We start from the raw sequence: 18,455 nt of genomic DNA on the forward strand, positions 1-18,455 counted from the left end.
ACTCTAATCTAACAGGTTATTAAAATTCTGTAGCCTCTCTTAAAAATAAAATTAGTTCAAAATCTGGACATGGTCAATCAGGTATGAAAGCTCTGCTCAGGCAAGTGAAAGGAACTATAATGAAAACTACTTCAACCAGAGCTATGTAAAAAAGTATTTTGAATTAATGTGCTTTTAGGCATTTAACTATCTTATACCAGGTAGAAGTTCACACAGTTTTCTCGTGATTCTCGTAATTTCTATGGGGTTTCTGTGTCTGTCAAAGATCTTATCCCATTCTATAAATCCTAGAAGTATTTATCTTGTCTTTTATCCATCTAAAAATCAGAGATCAAGTTTAAAGTATCCAGATTAGTTTCCTCTCTGAGTAGTCAAAAGAGATACCTTTACTGGTAAATTCTTGGCCAAGATTTATTTCTCCTAACTCATGATAAAATGCATCATTTTCTGGAGGCATCTGTGTTTCTCACAAGGTAGAGAACTAAGAATAGACACTGCTGAAATTCAGTGCACCCACTTCTATACTGGTACTAACTGCTCAAATGACATACTGAAGAGCAGCTTGGGAAAAAATCTATTTACATTCAGATGAAGGATTCTCCTGGCTCAAAAACAGCCATGACATTTCCAGGGAATCTCCCACAATCCCATATCCTATTACCCTGTCATAACAGCATCACTCTCAGGTGTTTGGGGGTTTTTCTGTTTGTTTGTTTTTTCCTTTTTTTTCTTTTTTTTTTTTTTTTTTTTTTTTTTAATTACTCATTTAAAAGCCAAGCTGATTCAGCCAAGTAGCCAGTGGGGACACTATCAGACTTGGTCACCTTCTCTCTACTACGGGCTGACTGAATTGCTACTGGCAATTCAGTAATACTTCTGTCTGAACACTTTCCCTATCTGAGAGCTATGGATTCTATTCATGTCACAGTTAAGAGGGAAGGGAAATCACAACATAATGAAAACATTCCCTGCAGAAGGGGATTATTTCCACCAGGGCCCATTCATCTTTATTCTATATAAGGCTACTTTATTCCTATACGTAACTCTTCCCATCTCCTGCAAACAACATCAGACTTGCCACACTAATGCAACAGAGAGAGAAAGAGATCAGGTACCCTTTAACAACCTGCTAGAATGCCACTGTGAGCTCTACTAAACTCACTAATGAAATTAATTCGTTTATCACTTGAAATAGTTTAAAGCAATATAGTAAGTCCTAAGTGATGACTATTTTTTCCCTTCTTTGTTAATATCATCCTATGATTTCCTTTGCAGTTTCTTTCAGTTAGTAATTCACAGTTCCTTTTCTATATCAAAGCATTGTTCTGAGAAAATACGTTGCTTTCTCTATGGCTGGAGCTGGAATTTTTCCCCCTGGTGTCCTGGCCAGTTTCTGTTTTGAAGTGCTCACAGCTTAGAAATAAAAAACAAACAAACAAACAAACAAAATTAAAAAAAAAAAAAAAAAACACCCTTGCATACCAAAACTTCAAAGGGAAGAAATGACACAGTTTCTAGGAACGACCTGTTTCAACAAATAGTCCTCTGTGTGCAGAAGCATTATGCTTGCTTCAAGTAGTTGGTCAAAGAAAATAGAAAACTTCAACTCTGCTGACTAAACATGGGTGATAGCCCCAACTGAGAAGTTCAAAGCTATTAAAAAACAATAAATCCATGTGAAACTGTCAGTATGGGCAAACCATGGCCCAATAGAATCTCATCTGAAAGCCAGCAGGACACTAGTTAAAGAGTTCTCACATTATCCCATGGCATTTAACAGTATCAGTTAATTATGTTTAGGCACATGAATCAAATTTTTAGTGACTGCTCTCCCACCCTTCCCCATTCCAGAAATACTAATTAATGCTCTAATTTTACAGACAGAGAAGAAGAAACAAGCTATCTTGCTTGGTGTTGTACAGTAATTTCAGTTCAGAGCTGGATAAGTGGCAGGAAGCCCCACTTGCCAGAGAGAAAACATGAGGGTAGAATTGTGAAACTTTTAGCGGAACTTAAGCAGAGAATGCAGGCACCAATATGGAGGTTCACTCTACAAGGAGCAGCAGAGACAGAAGGAAGGACAAACAAAGGGGAAGAAAGCAGTAGCACAAGAACTGCTGATGGAGATGATGGAAGATCAAGCAGGGCAGAAGGGAACATTGCAATGAATAGGTTAGATGCATGTCCAAGAGTCAAGCTAACAGTAAAGCACTTAAATCAAAATGAACAGTTAATCACCAGTGCTCACAGCAAGTCACCTGGCTAACAGAACTACAGCATCTCAACACTTTTTCTCTGGACCTGCAATAACACACACTGCACCAGGCAGCAGCAGTTCTCTCTCACTAAAATATTCACTGTCAACCATCAGGGAATGGAACAGAGGCCTGAAAGAAAGAAGTCTGAAAATGTATTTCACTTAGGGGTGTTGGTGGAGGAGTGGCTGGACAGGAGCCAATCTGGGCTGTATCAAAAGCAGTGTGACCAGCAGGGTGAGGGAGAGGATTCTGTCACTCTGCTCCACTCTCATGTGACCCCACATGCCATGGAGTCTTGGTTGGAAAAGCCAGTCAGCCCATCCACCTCAAACCATTTACAGCTAAACAATCACAGCTGTCCACATGGCAAGAGGGCTTGACTACCTTTTCATTCCCCATAATGTGACTTTTACTCTGACCTTCAAAGCCTCTCTTTTAAGGTGGTTTTTCTGTTTGGGTTTGTTTTTTTTTTTTTTTCTTTTTAAGTTTCTACACTCTGTGCACTTCAAAACAGCAACTGGTCAGGGCTTCAGGGGGAAAAATTCAAGACCTTTCTAGTCTCAAAAACCCTCAGAAGAAAAAGCTCTATGCATACAAAGCAGGTTTTTGTGTAGTGCAAACAGGATTTAAAATAACTGTGATATAAATACAGAAATATTTTGTATTCACTAGCCATGGGAATATAATTAAAAACCCTTCTGCGTGTCTTTTTAGATTAAATAAAATTCAGTAGTTTATCCACCCATCACTTTAACAAATGTTTACAATGATAATATTATAGTCTTGGAATAATCTAGGGTTTTTTAAAAAGACATGATCTATTTTTCCATAAATTAAATTGATATAAAAATTATTGTTTCAAAACCTTACACAAGCACCTTCCAGTTCAGGGTATGATGTAAGTAAAAAAATAAAAAATAAAAAAGTGGAGACCTACATGCTAAGAAGAACTTTTAACAGCAGAAATTCTTTATTCCAGTTAGAGAAATTCCCAATTCACATTCATTACCAGAATTTATAGCAACAAAAACAAATCTACTTCTCCAGTGCATTCAGAAGGCAGTACAGACCATGTAAGATGTAAAAATATCTTAGCCACAGCCATCTGATTGCTTGTAAGCACAGCAAGAAAGCCTGCTCACTGCCAGTCAGGTAGTCAAGAGCAACAGGAGCAATTGGATCCTGTAGAGAACACTGGCTGGTGTATTATAAACTCAAGTAAGAGCCACTAGTTTCAAATGCCTTGGAAGTGGACCCCAATGACTCAGAAGTGAACAAACAAACACAGATCTTTCTGCTAAAGCAACATATCTAAAGAGCCTAAATGTCCTCTGGTAATGCTACCATATAGAGAGTTCAAATGGATGACCACATAGATGACAAAGTGGTTTGCCAAGGGTGGCAGGTCCCTTGTCTAGGGAGAATCACCTGTAGTTCCAACTCTAACACACACAGGCAGCCCCATGGACACTACTGGCACAAAAAACATCTCACTCAATAGCCAGTACAGCACCTACATAGTCAACGGGTCAGTATTTCAACAAAATTATTTTGTAAACATAAATTGTGCTTTCAACCAAAATAATTACCTTCAGATAAGTTTCTTGTTAGAACTGCAAAGTACATGAAACATTATTTCTAAAAAAAATCTATGTTTGAAACAGAACATTTTCTATAAAACTGTTGACATTAAAAAGCTTTCCAAAGTACATTCTTCATTTTTCACTCCCACTTTCACATTTAGAAGTGAAATTAAAAACTTCTGAAATGCCCTGTTGAAGAAAACATGCTCATTTTTCTTAAAACCTTAATAAAGTACTCAATCCTTCTCAGTGCTGACAGCACTAAATTAGGTGAGCCCTAAGCTTTTGGAGAGCCCAAGTGCATTTTCAGCATCAACACATCTACCTGATGCACGTGCTTTTTCCACTGCTAATGCTGTTTTGTGTTTTCATTTGGGAAATTCTTCAATACTACTGCAAAATTCCTATCATAGATAGATTACAGTAATACATTTTTAGTCCTTCTATTCACCCATCAGACCTAACTTTCTAACCTTTTTCTAATTTTTTTCAAGTTTAAAACAAAAAACAAAAATTCAGTGTTCTTTCAGGTTAAAGACCAGAACATGCTTAAACACAGCAGTGTTTGGACAAACTGGAACAAATATACCTATATTAATATGCAAATAAAATTTTTAAAAATATTTACATCACTGAGTTTAGAAAATTTTCTTCCTCTATTTACGTTAAATAAGTTCAACCTTACTATATTATAAAAAATATTCTTGATAGTAATTCATTTCATAGTATCACTACTGAATGGCTAAAGTCTTCATGCAGTATTTCCTACTAATAATTTTACTGGAAATATCTGATGAAAAAATACAGTTTTATTTGTGATTATTCCACCCGTTCTGTTCCAAAAAGATCCAAACTGGAATATATTCACTTACAATGAGATTTTTTTTAAAGCTATGCCACAGCACAATGACAATAGATGCAGCATGTTGGGTTTAAGACCGTAAATTACAATTTTGAAAGACATTCTGAAGCAGGTACAGTTAGTACCACTGCTGCCAGCTGGCATTCTCAATAAACTACCTGAAGTAATGATGTTTGATGTTTAGATGATCTTTAACATCCCTTTCAACCAAAACCGTTCTATGTTCATCTTTTCTATTCAACAAATTCCTGATTATTTTTCCCCTCTAAATTTCTGGCCCCTGTAAGCCTAAAACTTCCTTTACAGAACATTATTAGCACACTTGAAAACATACATGAAAGGATACACAGAAAGTTTGTGTATACCTATATGCCATATGCTTGTTTAACCTATCTGCATATTTCTCTAGGAGAGCACTGCCTGTAACCTGCTATTAAAAGACACCAAGAAATAAATGCCACAACATAATTATAACAATATTCATGCAATACCCTCATCTAGAAACATCAATTACATTATCTGTCTCCTACACCATTAGCTGTAAGTTCAATAAACCTACTCAGCAGGCAAGGGATTTAATGAAATAAACCCTGACTTCCTGGGAGGATCACCTGTGGTTCCAACTCTAACACTTCTGATCAAATACATGCTCTCTTCCTGCTGCTGAGCAATAGGCTTTTCAGAATCTTTATCAAACATGCTCCAAAGGAGGGAGGGTGTAATAACACTATAGAAAGTATTTAAATGAGTAGGATTGTGATGAAAGGGAGGATGAGAAGAAACTATTAAAAAAAATAATAAAAATTTATGGGGTTTACACTTAGGTCACAGTAGAACAAATTCACAGCAATTTTTTCAATAAACAAGACAATAAGCTTGTCTATTAATCATCATTAATAAGCCATATGAGCCATAAAAAGAAAAAACAGGCTCACAGTCTTGCACTGCTAAACATTGCCAGTTTCCACAAATATTTTCATTTCTGTTCCCCATTTAAGGCTGAGACAACAAGGTATAACTACTACAGAACAAACATCAGTGGCTATCTCACAGGAGTAAGGACCAAAACAGACATCGAAATAACAAAGAAAAATCCATTTATCAGTGAAAGGTTCTCTACCCATTGTCTAACAAATGCAAATACTGACTGCTTCCTGTTCCTTTCAGTTCCAGGCTGGATAAAGTATAGTTTGGCTTCCTTTCCTCCACAAGGAAAAACTTCTTACTTACTGATCCTCCTAAATTAACCCAAATGTTTAACTTGAAATCCAATACATTACAATCCTTTAAAATAGCTGGCTTAATCTCTCATTTCTGGGTTAACTCCACATTCTTTGGGAAATCTTACCTAATTTTGGCAGGGAATAGGGCACTTTAAAATAATCTTCATAAAACTCAATGAGTCTCCTTGTAATATTTAGAGCATAGTCCCCTGATCCTCTTCGGATTGCATCAGGCCTTGCATATAACCGTACCTGTTAAAAAACAAAGCAAAAGTTCAATTTCACTGCCTGCAGAGGTGAATGAATTACTCTAGGGCTGCTATGAGGTGGCAGGATTATTCCCTTAAAGCCAAATACGATTGTCATACATTTGTCAAATCATATCATAGTTGAAAACCAGAACTACTACAAAAAAGTTAAAAGTTCAGAACTCACAATCTCTACTTATTTGTATTGCCAAATAAAAAACTTGCACTCCTTGTATCAAAATAAATATTCGAAGAAAATACATGTGTTTGCTAGAGATATGATGGAAGAGTGGATTAGTATAATGGTTCTCTGCCTACACTGAATGTAGGCAGGATGCAGTGACTCAGTAGGAGAGAAGTTCATGGTTTGTTAGAGGCACATTATATCAAGCCCTGAAAATATTAGTAGACTATGAAGAAAAAAAATAATCATTCTCTTTCCTTCAGCAGTGACACTCTCGATGAGCTATGGGAAGACTGCAAATATGACCATTTCTAAGCTCATTCATGTACACAAACAATTAACATTCCTGAAAACCTCCATGACTGCTTCTGTTTTCAGAAAGTATTAAATTAAAGCTGTTTATGTAAGCCACAGACTGCTCTGTTCAGTATAACACAGCTCACATTTTGATACCTGGAGTGAACTAAGTGAACAGAACTCACCTTCATAACTCAGCATCCAAGTGTGACCCTGTTTAGGGAGGCAGCAGAAAGTACTGCTGGGTTATTACCTCTTCCTTTTCCTTACAGTCTGTAGCACTTCCTTCATATAAAGATGATATCGAGCATAAACTGCTAACCAAGAAGGGGATAGAAAGGAGAGCCACTTTTCATTCTCCCTCCCCACACCTGCCTGATGGAAGGGCATGTGCTTTGTCTCTAGTGACTGTGGCAGAAGGTCTCTCTCTGCAGTACATAATGACCCGACATAAATGAGACTCTACTAAATGTCAATCCTAATAACATCTGACTCGCCAGTACTTTCTGTGGTAGGACTAAATCCCAGCCAGGGTTCCGAGGAAAGCAGTAGTGTAGAAATCAGAAAACACCAATGCAAACATGAAGGAGAAATAGCAGCTCTGGAATGTTTCTAAACACTCTGGATTAAGAAAAGTCAGTGTGATTTTTGGCTTCAGTGAAAGTACTACCAAGTATTGCTTTGCTGCTCTTTTCCTGAACCAGTTCAGTTATCCAAGTGGAAACCAAGTATCAAGCCTAAGAACAGTGTACCTCTCAATTCTCTTTTAACCCACTGTCTCTTGGGTTTCAGTATGGAGACACATTATTTGCTTCATTACAATGTCCATCTTCGTATTTAATCTTTGTGTTGTATTAGGCTTGGGGCACAATAAACCATACACAGTTATCATTCATAATGTAAAACACGTAACCTGATAAGATATGTAATAAAGCAGACTTCTTATAATCACTACCTGAAAGCACACAGATCATTATCTGAACCCCTCCAAATCACTATATTTATTTATTGCTTCCTTTCAAAGTTAATAGTGACAGGTACATTAAATGTTCCCTTATCCACTAAACTAAATACAGGTTTTAACAAAATAGGTATTAAGCACAGAGTTTATGGAAGGATGTTAAGAATCAGAATTAGATTTGTGATGAACACTGTTTTGTATCATTAAACCTTTATACACAATTTTGCATAATTGCTTCACTGGCACAGTTGACTGTACCAGCAAATTAGGGGAAAAAAAAGAGTCAGTCAACCAAGTATGTAAAACATCATTCAATTTGTCAGTGGCCAACTCTGTCCAAAATAAGAAAGAGGACAACAGAAGGGAAGAAAATAATAGACATATAGAAGAAAAATCAAGGTTCACCTTATTGCATTCCAATTAATGTCTCCAGGCAAATATAGAAAAGGCATTTAATGGTATCTGAGATGGAGCCAAGGTATGAAAGCTGCAATGCTGCAAACTCTCATTTGTCTCCTGCCTAACACTCAATGTAGTTCTATTTCGCCCATAAAGTTTCCCCGTGTGCCTCTCTGCCTACCCAGAACAGCTCTGGACTGCCAAGCTTCCAGGGCTCACACCAAGGTCACCCCTAAGCTGGAACACAGTGCAGAACTCACCCGTGCCTCTGCCCAGGTCTCTCCGGGGCTTTGAGGCGACAGATATTGTCAAAGCAGTCAACCATCTTCAAACATTGGGTCTTACTTCTGCCTTTCACCCAGCAATCACTGAGCATGAAATGTATGGAGAACCTGAGGCACACCATTACAGATCTGTCCCAGCCTCAGAAATTCCCTCCTGGTTATCAGAGGGCTACCACAGGGGACAGTCTGTGACACTCTGCCTACCTGGCTAGCTGCTTTGGATTACATATTCTGTCTGAGGTGTCATTCACAATGTGAGCAGCTTGGTCTAGAGTTCAGTCTAAAGGCTGGGACCTATAAGTTTGAATCTGAAGCCCTTAACTTTCACACACTGATTTATTTTTTTTTTTTTAACGTGTATGGGCTTATTTTGACCATATCTTACTTCCAAATCCATCAAAAGGAGACTACAAGATTTTCTTAGTTTATACAAAGATTCTCAGTCAAAAGTAATAAAGTTTTAATATTCTGCTCCAAAAATGAACTTAAATAAATAAAACAGAATGATGATTAAGACATGAGATTTGTTTGGAATAATTTGCATGTTTACTAATTTCATTTCAAAAGGCAGGTAGGTAATGTTACTTTAAAACTCCATTGGACTGAATAATAATGCCCAATTATTACACACTTTCCCACAGGCTGTTTGACCACTGTACTATGAGTTGGATTTTATAGTAATTTAAATAAGAGAAAAACCAAAGTCTTCTGCAGGGTCAGGCCTAAATATATAACTAAAATACTACATGTTCTCCTACAAAAGACTAACAGGTTTCTAGTGTAAGTGCATAATTCATCACTCACCACAATGGCACCTACTGCCCTGCAAATATTATTAATGCTCTTCTTCATAATTTTTGCAGGATTAGGTTACACTATCATTTTCATGTAAGAAAGTGGAGACCAAAGAGAGATTAAGAGTAATTCTGGGTGCTTATCTTGATACCTCTCAATGTCAAGTCTATTTAACAGTTTTATTGCACGTGCTTACAGCACTGTTCCCATTATATCTTACCGCAGTGGTGAACACTTTATAGAAGTTTTGGCCACAGGTGCCTTAGTTTGGGCATTCACAAAATCAGTAATACATGATTGATGACTAAATGACACTCTGTCAGTTTATGCAATTTACTTGGCATCCCACAGCAACTCTGGTGGTAGAGGAAGGGAGGGAATTCAAAGCAGGCATTCATCCTTGTGAGCACTTAACAACCTGCACCAAGCACTTTCCACATCTTGGAATTAATAAGGTAGGTTCTGTTTGGACAACAGGTATTTTAACAGCACACTGCTGGTGTTCTGATGTAGTACAGTTTCCTGTGTACCTCAGTGAAAAAATAATAGAAAAATGTTATGAGGAATCGTAATGACACTGTAATAAAACCTATGAATATAACGACGTTCACTGTTAACCTAAATTCTGGGGGGTTTTTTCAGCTCTTTTACATCTACGTTTGCAACCACTACCAATTTTTCAGCAGGAGTTCTGACTATGAAGAAGAAAAATCCAGCTCTCTCATTTCTCCCCCAAATGGAACCAAACTGATTATCTCCTTCCTATCACAAGTTTGAGCAACTAGGTTTATGCCTGCAGCCCTACAACCCAGACTTCCTTTTTATAAGATACTTGTTAATAACTCTGAATGTTATGAGACATTCTAAACGAAATCTCTGCAACATATAGTTTCTCATTCTTTTCTAAAGTGGGCAAAAATGTGAGTTGTTTCCCCTTCTTTGCCTTCCAAAGGCCCTGAGTAGTTCTGTAAGAACTTTAAATAAACTCAATACTCAGCCACACTCAGATAATATTTCCAAAAAAATCACTGTGAAGGATCATTTTAAAGATATTAGTAACCTTACTCAAGTTTTTAGAATTAATTTGGCAGCATTATCAGAAAAAATACTAAAATATTCCTGAAACTTGTATGGTAAATTCCATGTACTTGTTTCAAGTGATCAATAGCCTACTCCTCTATAGTTAGTTAGAAGTATTTGCTGTGTAAAATAGCAAAGTTTTACAATTTGTAAATATTGCAACGTTTTCTCTAGTCTGTCTTAGTATTTCAGCATTTGCTACATAAAATAAGTCAAAGAAATTTTTTAAATACTTCTAATACCAGGTTGCCAGAACAGATAAATGTGGTTATAAAATAAGAACTGTTTCCCACAGTGTCATGACATACACTAGGAAATGTGCAACATATTTAAAACAAATCTCATCTAACTGAAGTCAGGTTATTAACTACAGAGCATGAGAAAATCTTCCTATCTACAGCAGGTAAAAATTATCCATCAAAAAGAAAGGTAGCACTTGGGGGAAAAAAAAAAGAGAGAGCTTTTCTAGTCTTGTTACTGCAGAGTGCTTTAAAAATGTGAATTAGCAACTATGTACAAGGTACAATGGGTAAACCTCTGACAAGTACATCTCTAGACAGCAACACACACCTTAATTTCTAGAGAATAGTATGTTCACCACGATTGTTTCCATTGTACCAAAGACTAGTGATAATTTCACCACATAAAAAGCAAAGGAACAGATTCAAAAGAAGCAGAACTGTTCTATTTTGAAATTTTTAAATCACTACCTTTTTTTTTCCCATTAAAATGAAAGTGAAAAGGAGAAGATTAAGAACAGTAAAGAAAAACCTGAAGTCATTTTTTCACATTATGTGAAATATCTTGGCTTAAACCAAAGGGTTTGTACAGTTCTGCAGGTAGGAAGAATATGGAATACATTCAGCATTTTGATCATGGCAATAAAAAGGAAAAATCGATTATTTACATGTGTCTAACTGCAAAAAGACTGTGGTCCAACCCTCTCCCCTACAGAAATTGAATAAAGATAAAGGAAGACCAGAGAAAACTGCACAAAGTTCTTCCTCTGGGCACTTGAAGATCCTAAAAACCTTTGCCACAAGCCAGCCAATCCACTTTCCCAGGGAATTAAGGAACTTGACAACCAGGCAGAAATCAGAATATTACAGTAAGAAGTTTGCATGCCTAAAGCATGACATACACCAGAGCCCACCTCTTACTTCAGAATTAAATATGCACTTCTACATTTGAAGCCTGCTTTTGAAGAGATTATTCTCTGTCACCTTCTGTTTCATGTGTGTAGCCCCTTTGAAACCTTTGCTCTTGTAGTGGTGTTATGTTTTTAGGGGAGCATCACCTTGTTTCGTATCAAGACATTTGTATTCTTTTATTTATTGTTGCAGTAAAGTCTACTGATTGCAATAATCCTCTATCATAGTCTGCATCCATTCTGCAAAGCATCTTTTCTTTAAATGTTTAGTCATCTTTTCCATGTCTTAAGACTACTGCAATTGCCATCACTGTCTTCCCCTATGCCCTGGGGGAATCACAGCTCACTGGATGAAAAATCCTGCTCCAAGGAAATAAAGTGGACCTCTATTTTAGCAAGGAAAGGCTTATGAAAGTAGATGGCTCATGAGGCTCTAAAGGCCTAAAACAATATCCAGTGACTTCAACTGAATGACTGCTGTCAACTACAGGGCTTTCAAACATTCTGGAAACATTGTAAATGTTAGTCTTAATTTATCACTTGGATTGTTACAGTGATCTGTAAGAGACCACTGCTGGTCCAGCTCCTGGGCTAGGGACACTTCTAGCAAGGCAACCTTCACCAACACCATCTGCCATGTGTACAGTCCATGTTTTCAGACCATCACTCAAGCAGTCCTGGTTAGTCAGTTGCACAGCAAGAAAAGAAGAAAAGAAAATAGTTCATTAAATAAAGGGCAGTGTTTTGGTCATGGCCACTGATAGTTCAGATCATAAGAAGCAGGACTGGATCTCACATTTATATCTTGTGTGTTATGAAGAAAACGGCTCTCTGAATCTTGAAAACAGCCTGATGCAGGATTTGCACAGTGGTAACCATTGCTGTATGTCTGTCATAGAATCAGGTACCAACAGGGTCAGCTTTGAGGCAGACAAGGGGAGAAGAGGCATATATCACCCTAACCCTTGGATGACACCATCTATATCACAGATATTGCCAACCATCTCACCACACAAAACCACTCCCAAAAGCACCCACATGCACGGAGAGCCTTTCCCATCCCTGAATGCTGTCACATCACATAGGCGTGTGGAACAAAAAGGGACTTGAGACTTGCTCTCATTTAGCTTCCCACTATTACAGCATCTCTCCAAGCAAACATGGCTAATGTTCCAAGGCTGCCATATATCTGTTTTGCAAGTGTCTAGATGTCTCCTTCTTTCTTCTGTCTTTGATCCATTTTGCTACACGTGCTTAATTCTGAACAGACAGAGGGTAAGGAAATTGAGCATAAATCTGGTGACAACAGTAAATCTTGTTCTCCCAGGCAAGCATGGGTTAGGTAACCTTGTATCAACACAGGAACCCACTTCACAATTATGGATAGTTATCCCTCCCACCTACTTCACACAGAATTAAAAGTAACTTTGTCAGGTGTTTTAAAGCAGCTTGGAGTGCTTTCCCATTATGAAACAGATGTTTCTGCTCATCAACTGGTGTCAGCAAAGCCATCCTGGGAATAATGTCTGCTCTTTAATCCCTTCCTCAAAGCCAGCATACTCCACATAAAGCAAGGGAGGCAAGCTCCAGTCCTCTGTGACTGTACCCACAGGCTCTGCCCAGCACAGGTACATCTGGGATCTTAAAATGATTTAAAAATCTCAGTTCAGAAAGGGCTTGTGCATTAGTTTAATTTTAAACAAGAGTTTAACCTCAAACGTACCTTTACACGTTATAGTTACAGAAGGCCCTAACATTTCAACAGCAGCACTTACAAATTTTATAAAAGGAGACTAAATTGTGTTTTGCTCTTTATTTCATCTGCAGTGACTTCAGCAGTGACATGCTCAGCTAAAAAACACATGGATTGCCTCTGTACTTAAATGCTTCAATTTACTTGATAATCTGAAATCTTTTATCATTATTTTGCTCTGACTATTTGAGGCACAGGTATTGCTTTTACTATTGTTACAGAGACAAAGATACGGTCACATCACACATTTAACATAGCAGACATATGTCTGGATCCAACAGCCTCGGCTGTGAACTCCCTGGATCGCTTCTGCAAACAAGATATTGCATCTCAAATGGGTTTTTAAACGTGATAAATTCAAAATAAATAACAATTCACTACACACAAACAAGCTACAGGCCAGATTCCACTAAGAATGTGTATGAACTGTTTCACATGTGCACATACCTCCCCAAGTTCTGTGTGGCGCAAATGCAATAAATTTTACAACATAGATAAGTAAAGGAGAGAGGGGAAGAGGTAGCTGTATTGAAATATCAATTCTGCTGTAGTGAACATAGTTAGATGTGATAATGGGAAGAAATTACAGAAGAATGCCTTGTTTCAATCTCCTATTCATTACTCATCATGGGCAATACTCGAAAAAGACTGCATGATAATGAAATGTGCTTACTGAATACTGAAGACACAGATCACCTTTAAAAAACTGTTCTACTCCAAACTGAGCAGTCACACACAGCACTGCACTGAGCCTTTCTTGAATATAAACAAAACAAAACATGTTTAATAATTTGAAGAATTTTCTTAGAGTTGGCTGAAACCAATGAGCATTCAGTGATCTGATACTTTCTTAGGAAACACCTTTGCCAAAGATTTTTTATAGTAAGCAAACATCATCTTGGAATCCTCATTTGAGACTCATTTAACAGACCAGTTAAAATAAGAGAAGCCATCACTAAAAATAAAATGTATATAAAAGAAATAGTCACTCAGGGAATTACAGTGATAGAGAGATGTCTCAGGAAACTCAATGCAAGTATTGGGGAGCCTGAACATTGTTGCAGGGCAAGGGAAAGAGGCTTTGAACAGAAATAATTGATATTACTGGACAAAAACTTGTAGTATGACCCTGAAGGAGAAAGAAGTAAGAGAAACTTTTGGAGTTCCAGGTGACAGTGGGCAAATGAGGAATATTAAGCGATTATGAGGAATATTAAGCAATTAAAAGATTGTCAGGTATTTTCAGAGTTGTGAAAGAGGAGGAGTAATTTTGTGCAGCCCCTTTCTAAATAAACATGACTGCATGGGACAAGCATCTAGTTGCCTCATCAATTCCCCACCTGAACCAAAACAAATGCAATTGCTCCAGCCAAACTATATATTCTAATGGGAGGCAAAACTGTCATGCAGACATGCTGCAATTTCTAACTTGAGATCATAAAATACTTTGGAAAGTTAATGAGCTGCACTCATATATAAATCCAACCAGTGCTCAACTGGCATACAATAAAATACTGGCTGTGTCACTGACCACAGTGCCATTAAGATTAATTTAGAACACTTAGAATCTCTATCATCTTGTTGAAATGGCTCAGGGACATTGAAAGTGAACATGTTAACAACTAATGTAGAACAAATGTAATTACAGACACCATTTCATAGACATTTCAGCCAACTAAGACTGCCACAATCTCATCACCACACACTCAGTCATTTGGGCTCAACTCTTGTATTACATCAGTACTGGAGTTCATATCCTTTCACAGAAACCTGCCAGCCAGACAAGTCAGCTAGCTACACCAGGTGGGTAGTGTTCAGGTAGCCAGCCTCCTCACCCGGCCACCATGAGTTCAGTGCTAGAAACAGCATGAGAAAATATTTGTGGAGAGAAGAGAGGACCATGACAGACTGGTTACAGATAAATTTGAGTTATTAGAGAACTTCAACCTAAGAACAAGATTCAAGTTCTTCCAAAGTGCTGTTGTAGGGAATTCAGTGTCTAAACTGTTGAGATTCAGAGTGCTTGAAGCTCCTTCCAGTCATTTGTAGGTGGTGAAAAACCAACATAGCTTCAAGTAATAAAGCACAAAGATTTACATTTTTTTACCTATTACGCATAAAAGTTCTGTATCACAACCCCAGTGGTAAGATGATGTGAATGGCTTTTTCCTCCAGGAAAAAGTATCTGCAGTACCTGTACCCCAATGGTTAACACCAATTTTGATTTCCTTTGGTTGGCCTGGAATTGGAGTGAATTCTTTTGTACTATTTATTCCCTATTTTATAGTCAAAGCATTCATATCACACATCATCCATAAATAATACTTCACCTACCCTTGGTTTAAAAAAAGAAGAGTTTAAGAACTACACAAGTTTAAACAAAGTGCTACCAAGTGGCCTACAATGTTCAGCAGCCCTACAGAATGCCCAGTTTCACCTGGCTAGAGACTGCTTTGGCACAAGCACACAAGATGTTACCATAGAGTAATTCCATTTCAAATGATAATATGAAAACACCGTAACTGCTTATTTATATTTTGACATTGCCTAGAGACTGTCAATGTGACAGCACAATCCCCCTGTGCTTAGTCAACTACATAAATAGAAGTAAGAGATGTTTGTTATTGTCATTCTTTCTGCCTAAAGAGTAACAGGCAAAACATGGAGAAAATGAACTGTTATCATCTTCATTTTATAAATGAAAGTTACAGAAAGATGAGCTTAGTATCAGGAAGAAAGTCTAAAAAAGAGCCAGAAACAGAACTTGAATATCACTTCCCCAAACTGATGAATCATCTTTTCGTCACAAATCAACAAATTACTATTCCCAAAATACACTTTCTGAAAAACACCACCTTTTCCATCACAAATTAAAAAAAAAATAGTAATAAATCCTGTTTTTAGATTCCTCAGTCACAACATGTTTTTCAAAAACCAAACCTGAACTTCATTCCAAACTGTAGACCTGAATCCCTGAAATTGTTTAACTTAGAAGTATTCTGAACACTGAAGGTCCCCACGTAAACTCATGTCTAAGAGTAACCATCCCACTCCCATAACACCTTTTCTCAAGTGGCCACCATGCTGAGACTTATTTGGGTTTGTTTAAAGGCAATGGCTATTTTACTATTCACATAAAAGTAATTACTTTAAGAGATGTCAAGATAGGGGTCCCCTACAAAACAGCTACTGAGTAAAGTGATGTACTTTTCCAGAGCATAACAAAAAAAGCTGGGAGGAGATAGAGACAGACTGTACACGACAAACCAAAGATGAATGGAATGCAAGGGCATGTCAGTACTCTCCTGTTCCACATAGATTCTGCACAACCATAATGGAAACCCAAGTCTGGTAGACATACATTTCACCCTACTCATCATATGTTTGCAGTAATCTTGATCAGTGTTAGGGAAAAAAAATAAGCTGTGGTAAATAAAGGGAACCACTGACAAAATGCAATTGCAAGAAAAGCAAAGCAGAAGCACAGCTCACCTGTGAACTCAAGAGCTCAATACATCGTTTTATAACAGCAGCAATAAGCAAGAGAAACACAGCAAAGTATCTTGTGAGCTACATGTAAACTTAATCAAAAAACTGTTTGCAAGGTAAACAGATTAGAGCTATAAGGTGCTAAATTTTAAAGTATCCTTTAGAACTTGTAGGCATTGAGAAAACACAGCACTTTGTAGACAAGTCTGCACTGTGCTGGATCAAGCTGGAGATTTTGTGAAAAATTGTACCTAGCCCTTAGGAGAGAAAAATATGCACATGGGAAATTTTGTGCTCTGACTAGTACAAAAGCCGTAACACAACCAAAAACAGGTTTCATCAATAAGATCAACAACCATATTAACAGTGAGAGCTCCTTCAGGCTAAAAGGAGCAAAGAGACGAGCAATTCAGCCAGTGAAAACAAAAACCATAAACCATGAAATAGGGAATAAAGAAATCAAAATTTTTGTATGAACACACACTAAAATGTATTTAAAAGCTTCATTAAGAGCTCTGGTTCTCACTCTAAATTAATGTTTCAAATATTTTTTTTAGATGTCCAAATTGACAGAACAATATAAAAATAAAACAAAAAACCTAAACGCACTAATAATATTCAAATGCTTTTGCTTAACTAGCCTCTGATAAAACCACGGGCAAATTAGGAGAGAGGTAGTTATCTATCATTAACACCTCCAACTGGAAGGATTTCAGCCCCCTTCTGAGAACATCAATCTCAGTATAAAACAGGAAAAGCAAAAAAAGAAAAAGTTCAAAGGCAAATTGCAATTATAGATAGAGAAAACAAAATAGAGAGCTGAATCAATTAGAACATTATTCTCATGTCAGGACTCCCATCTGAGAAAGATCAAGGCCACAAACAGGAAACAAAATGATTCACCACCTGACCACTAGCCAGGAGACACAGAAAAGTATCAAACTGAAGTTCCTGCACCTTAAGACAGAAGAAGCTGAAAAATTTAAGTACTCTGACACTTAAAGACTTAAGCAAGTAAATGTGATGACTCTGAAGTATGCTGGTTTTAGTCTACAAAATATACATTAATGTAACATGTGACTTGTTTAAATTAAAATACTATAAAATGTTTAACTGCAGGGTTATTAATCAAATCCCTTCCAATATATGAAATGCTCAGATGATTATGAAAAATATTTTTGCACATTTTAGCATTCAAATTACATTCCTCACCTTAAAACTTGCACTACTCAGGACATATTTCCTGTCTGGAAGATGTAAGTTAATCAGCAATGTCCTCTGCATGCCTATGGAAAAGGTCAATTTGCTAACACTTTCTCATCAGTCACACCTCAAACACCGTATCTGGTTTACATCCAAACACCCAGCCAGTCAGCTAAGCAGCTGAGGTTAAACTAGGTCTGGATGACTGTCATACAAGTTTCCTAAAACAAAACAATTTGCTGAGAGCTGACCACTTCATTCATATCAGTGTGCTGGTTAACATCAGATGAAAACAGTGTTAAGACAGAATCAATTATAAAAAGAAACTCTTTCCTACAAAAAAGTCAAGGCAATTCCTTTCCCAGGAAGCTAAGTAGCACAAAGCAACAACATGGCCCAATGGATTATGAGAAGATGGAAAGAGGAGAAAATTTTCTGATACCTAGTATCAAGCACAGTGATCATATCAAAGGCAAAACTGAACTTGCACTAAAGGTTTAAGTCTCAAATAGCCTGTCAATTGGGGAAATAGAAATACAAAAACATTTTCACCACCATCATTACTTCAGTTTGTAACATAATGCAATGGACTGCACAAATATGTTTCTTTGCTGACAGTGGAGCAGATCACTGTTGCTTCAACAGTCCTTCCTTCTCTCTTTTCTAGCTGATGAAGAAAGCTATTC

The 18,455-nt window shown here is 37.2% G+C and overlaps 1 protein-coding gene across 1 annotated transcript in view; it reads right to left on the reverse strand.

Moving 5' to 3' along the window:
- Positions 1 to 18,455, reverse strand: part of TRHDE (thyrotropin releasing hormone degrading enzyme) — a 219,014-nt gene that overhangs the window by 174,312 nt on the left and 26,247 nt on the right. The window contains exon 3 of the mRNA XM_083859071.1: positions 6,052 to 6,178. Within this exon, the coding sequence (XP_083715197.1) occupies positions 6,052 to 6,178 (127 nt within the window). The remainder of the gene's footprint in view (positions 1 to 6,051; positions 6,179 to 18,455) is intronic.

This window comes from Zosterops lateralis, assembly GCF_965231275.1.
Source record: "Zosterops lateralis genome assembly, chromosome: 4".
Classification (NCBI taxonomy): Eukaryota; Metazoa; Chordata; class Aves; order Passeriformes; family Zosteropidae; genus Zosterops; species Zosterops lateralis.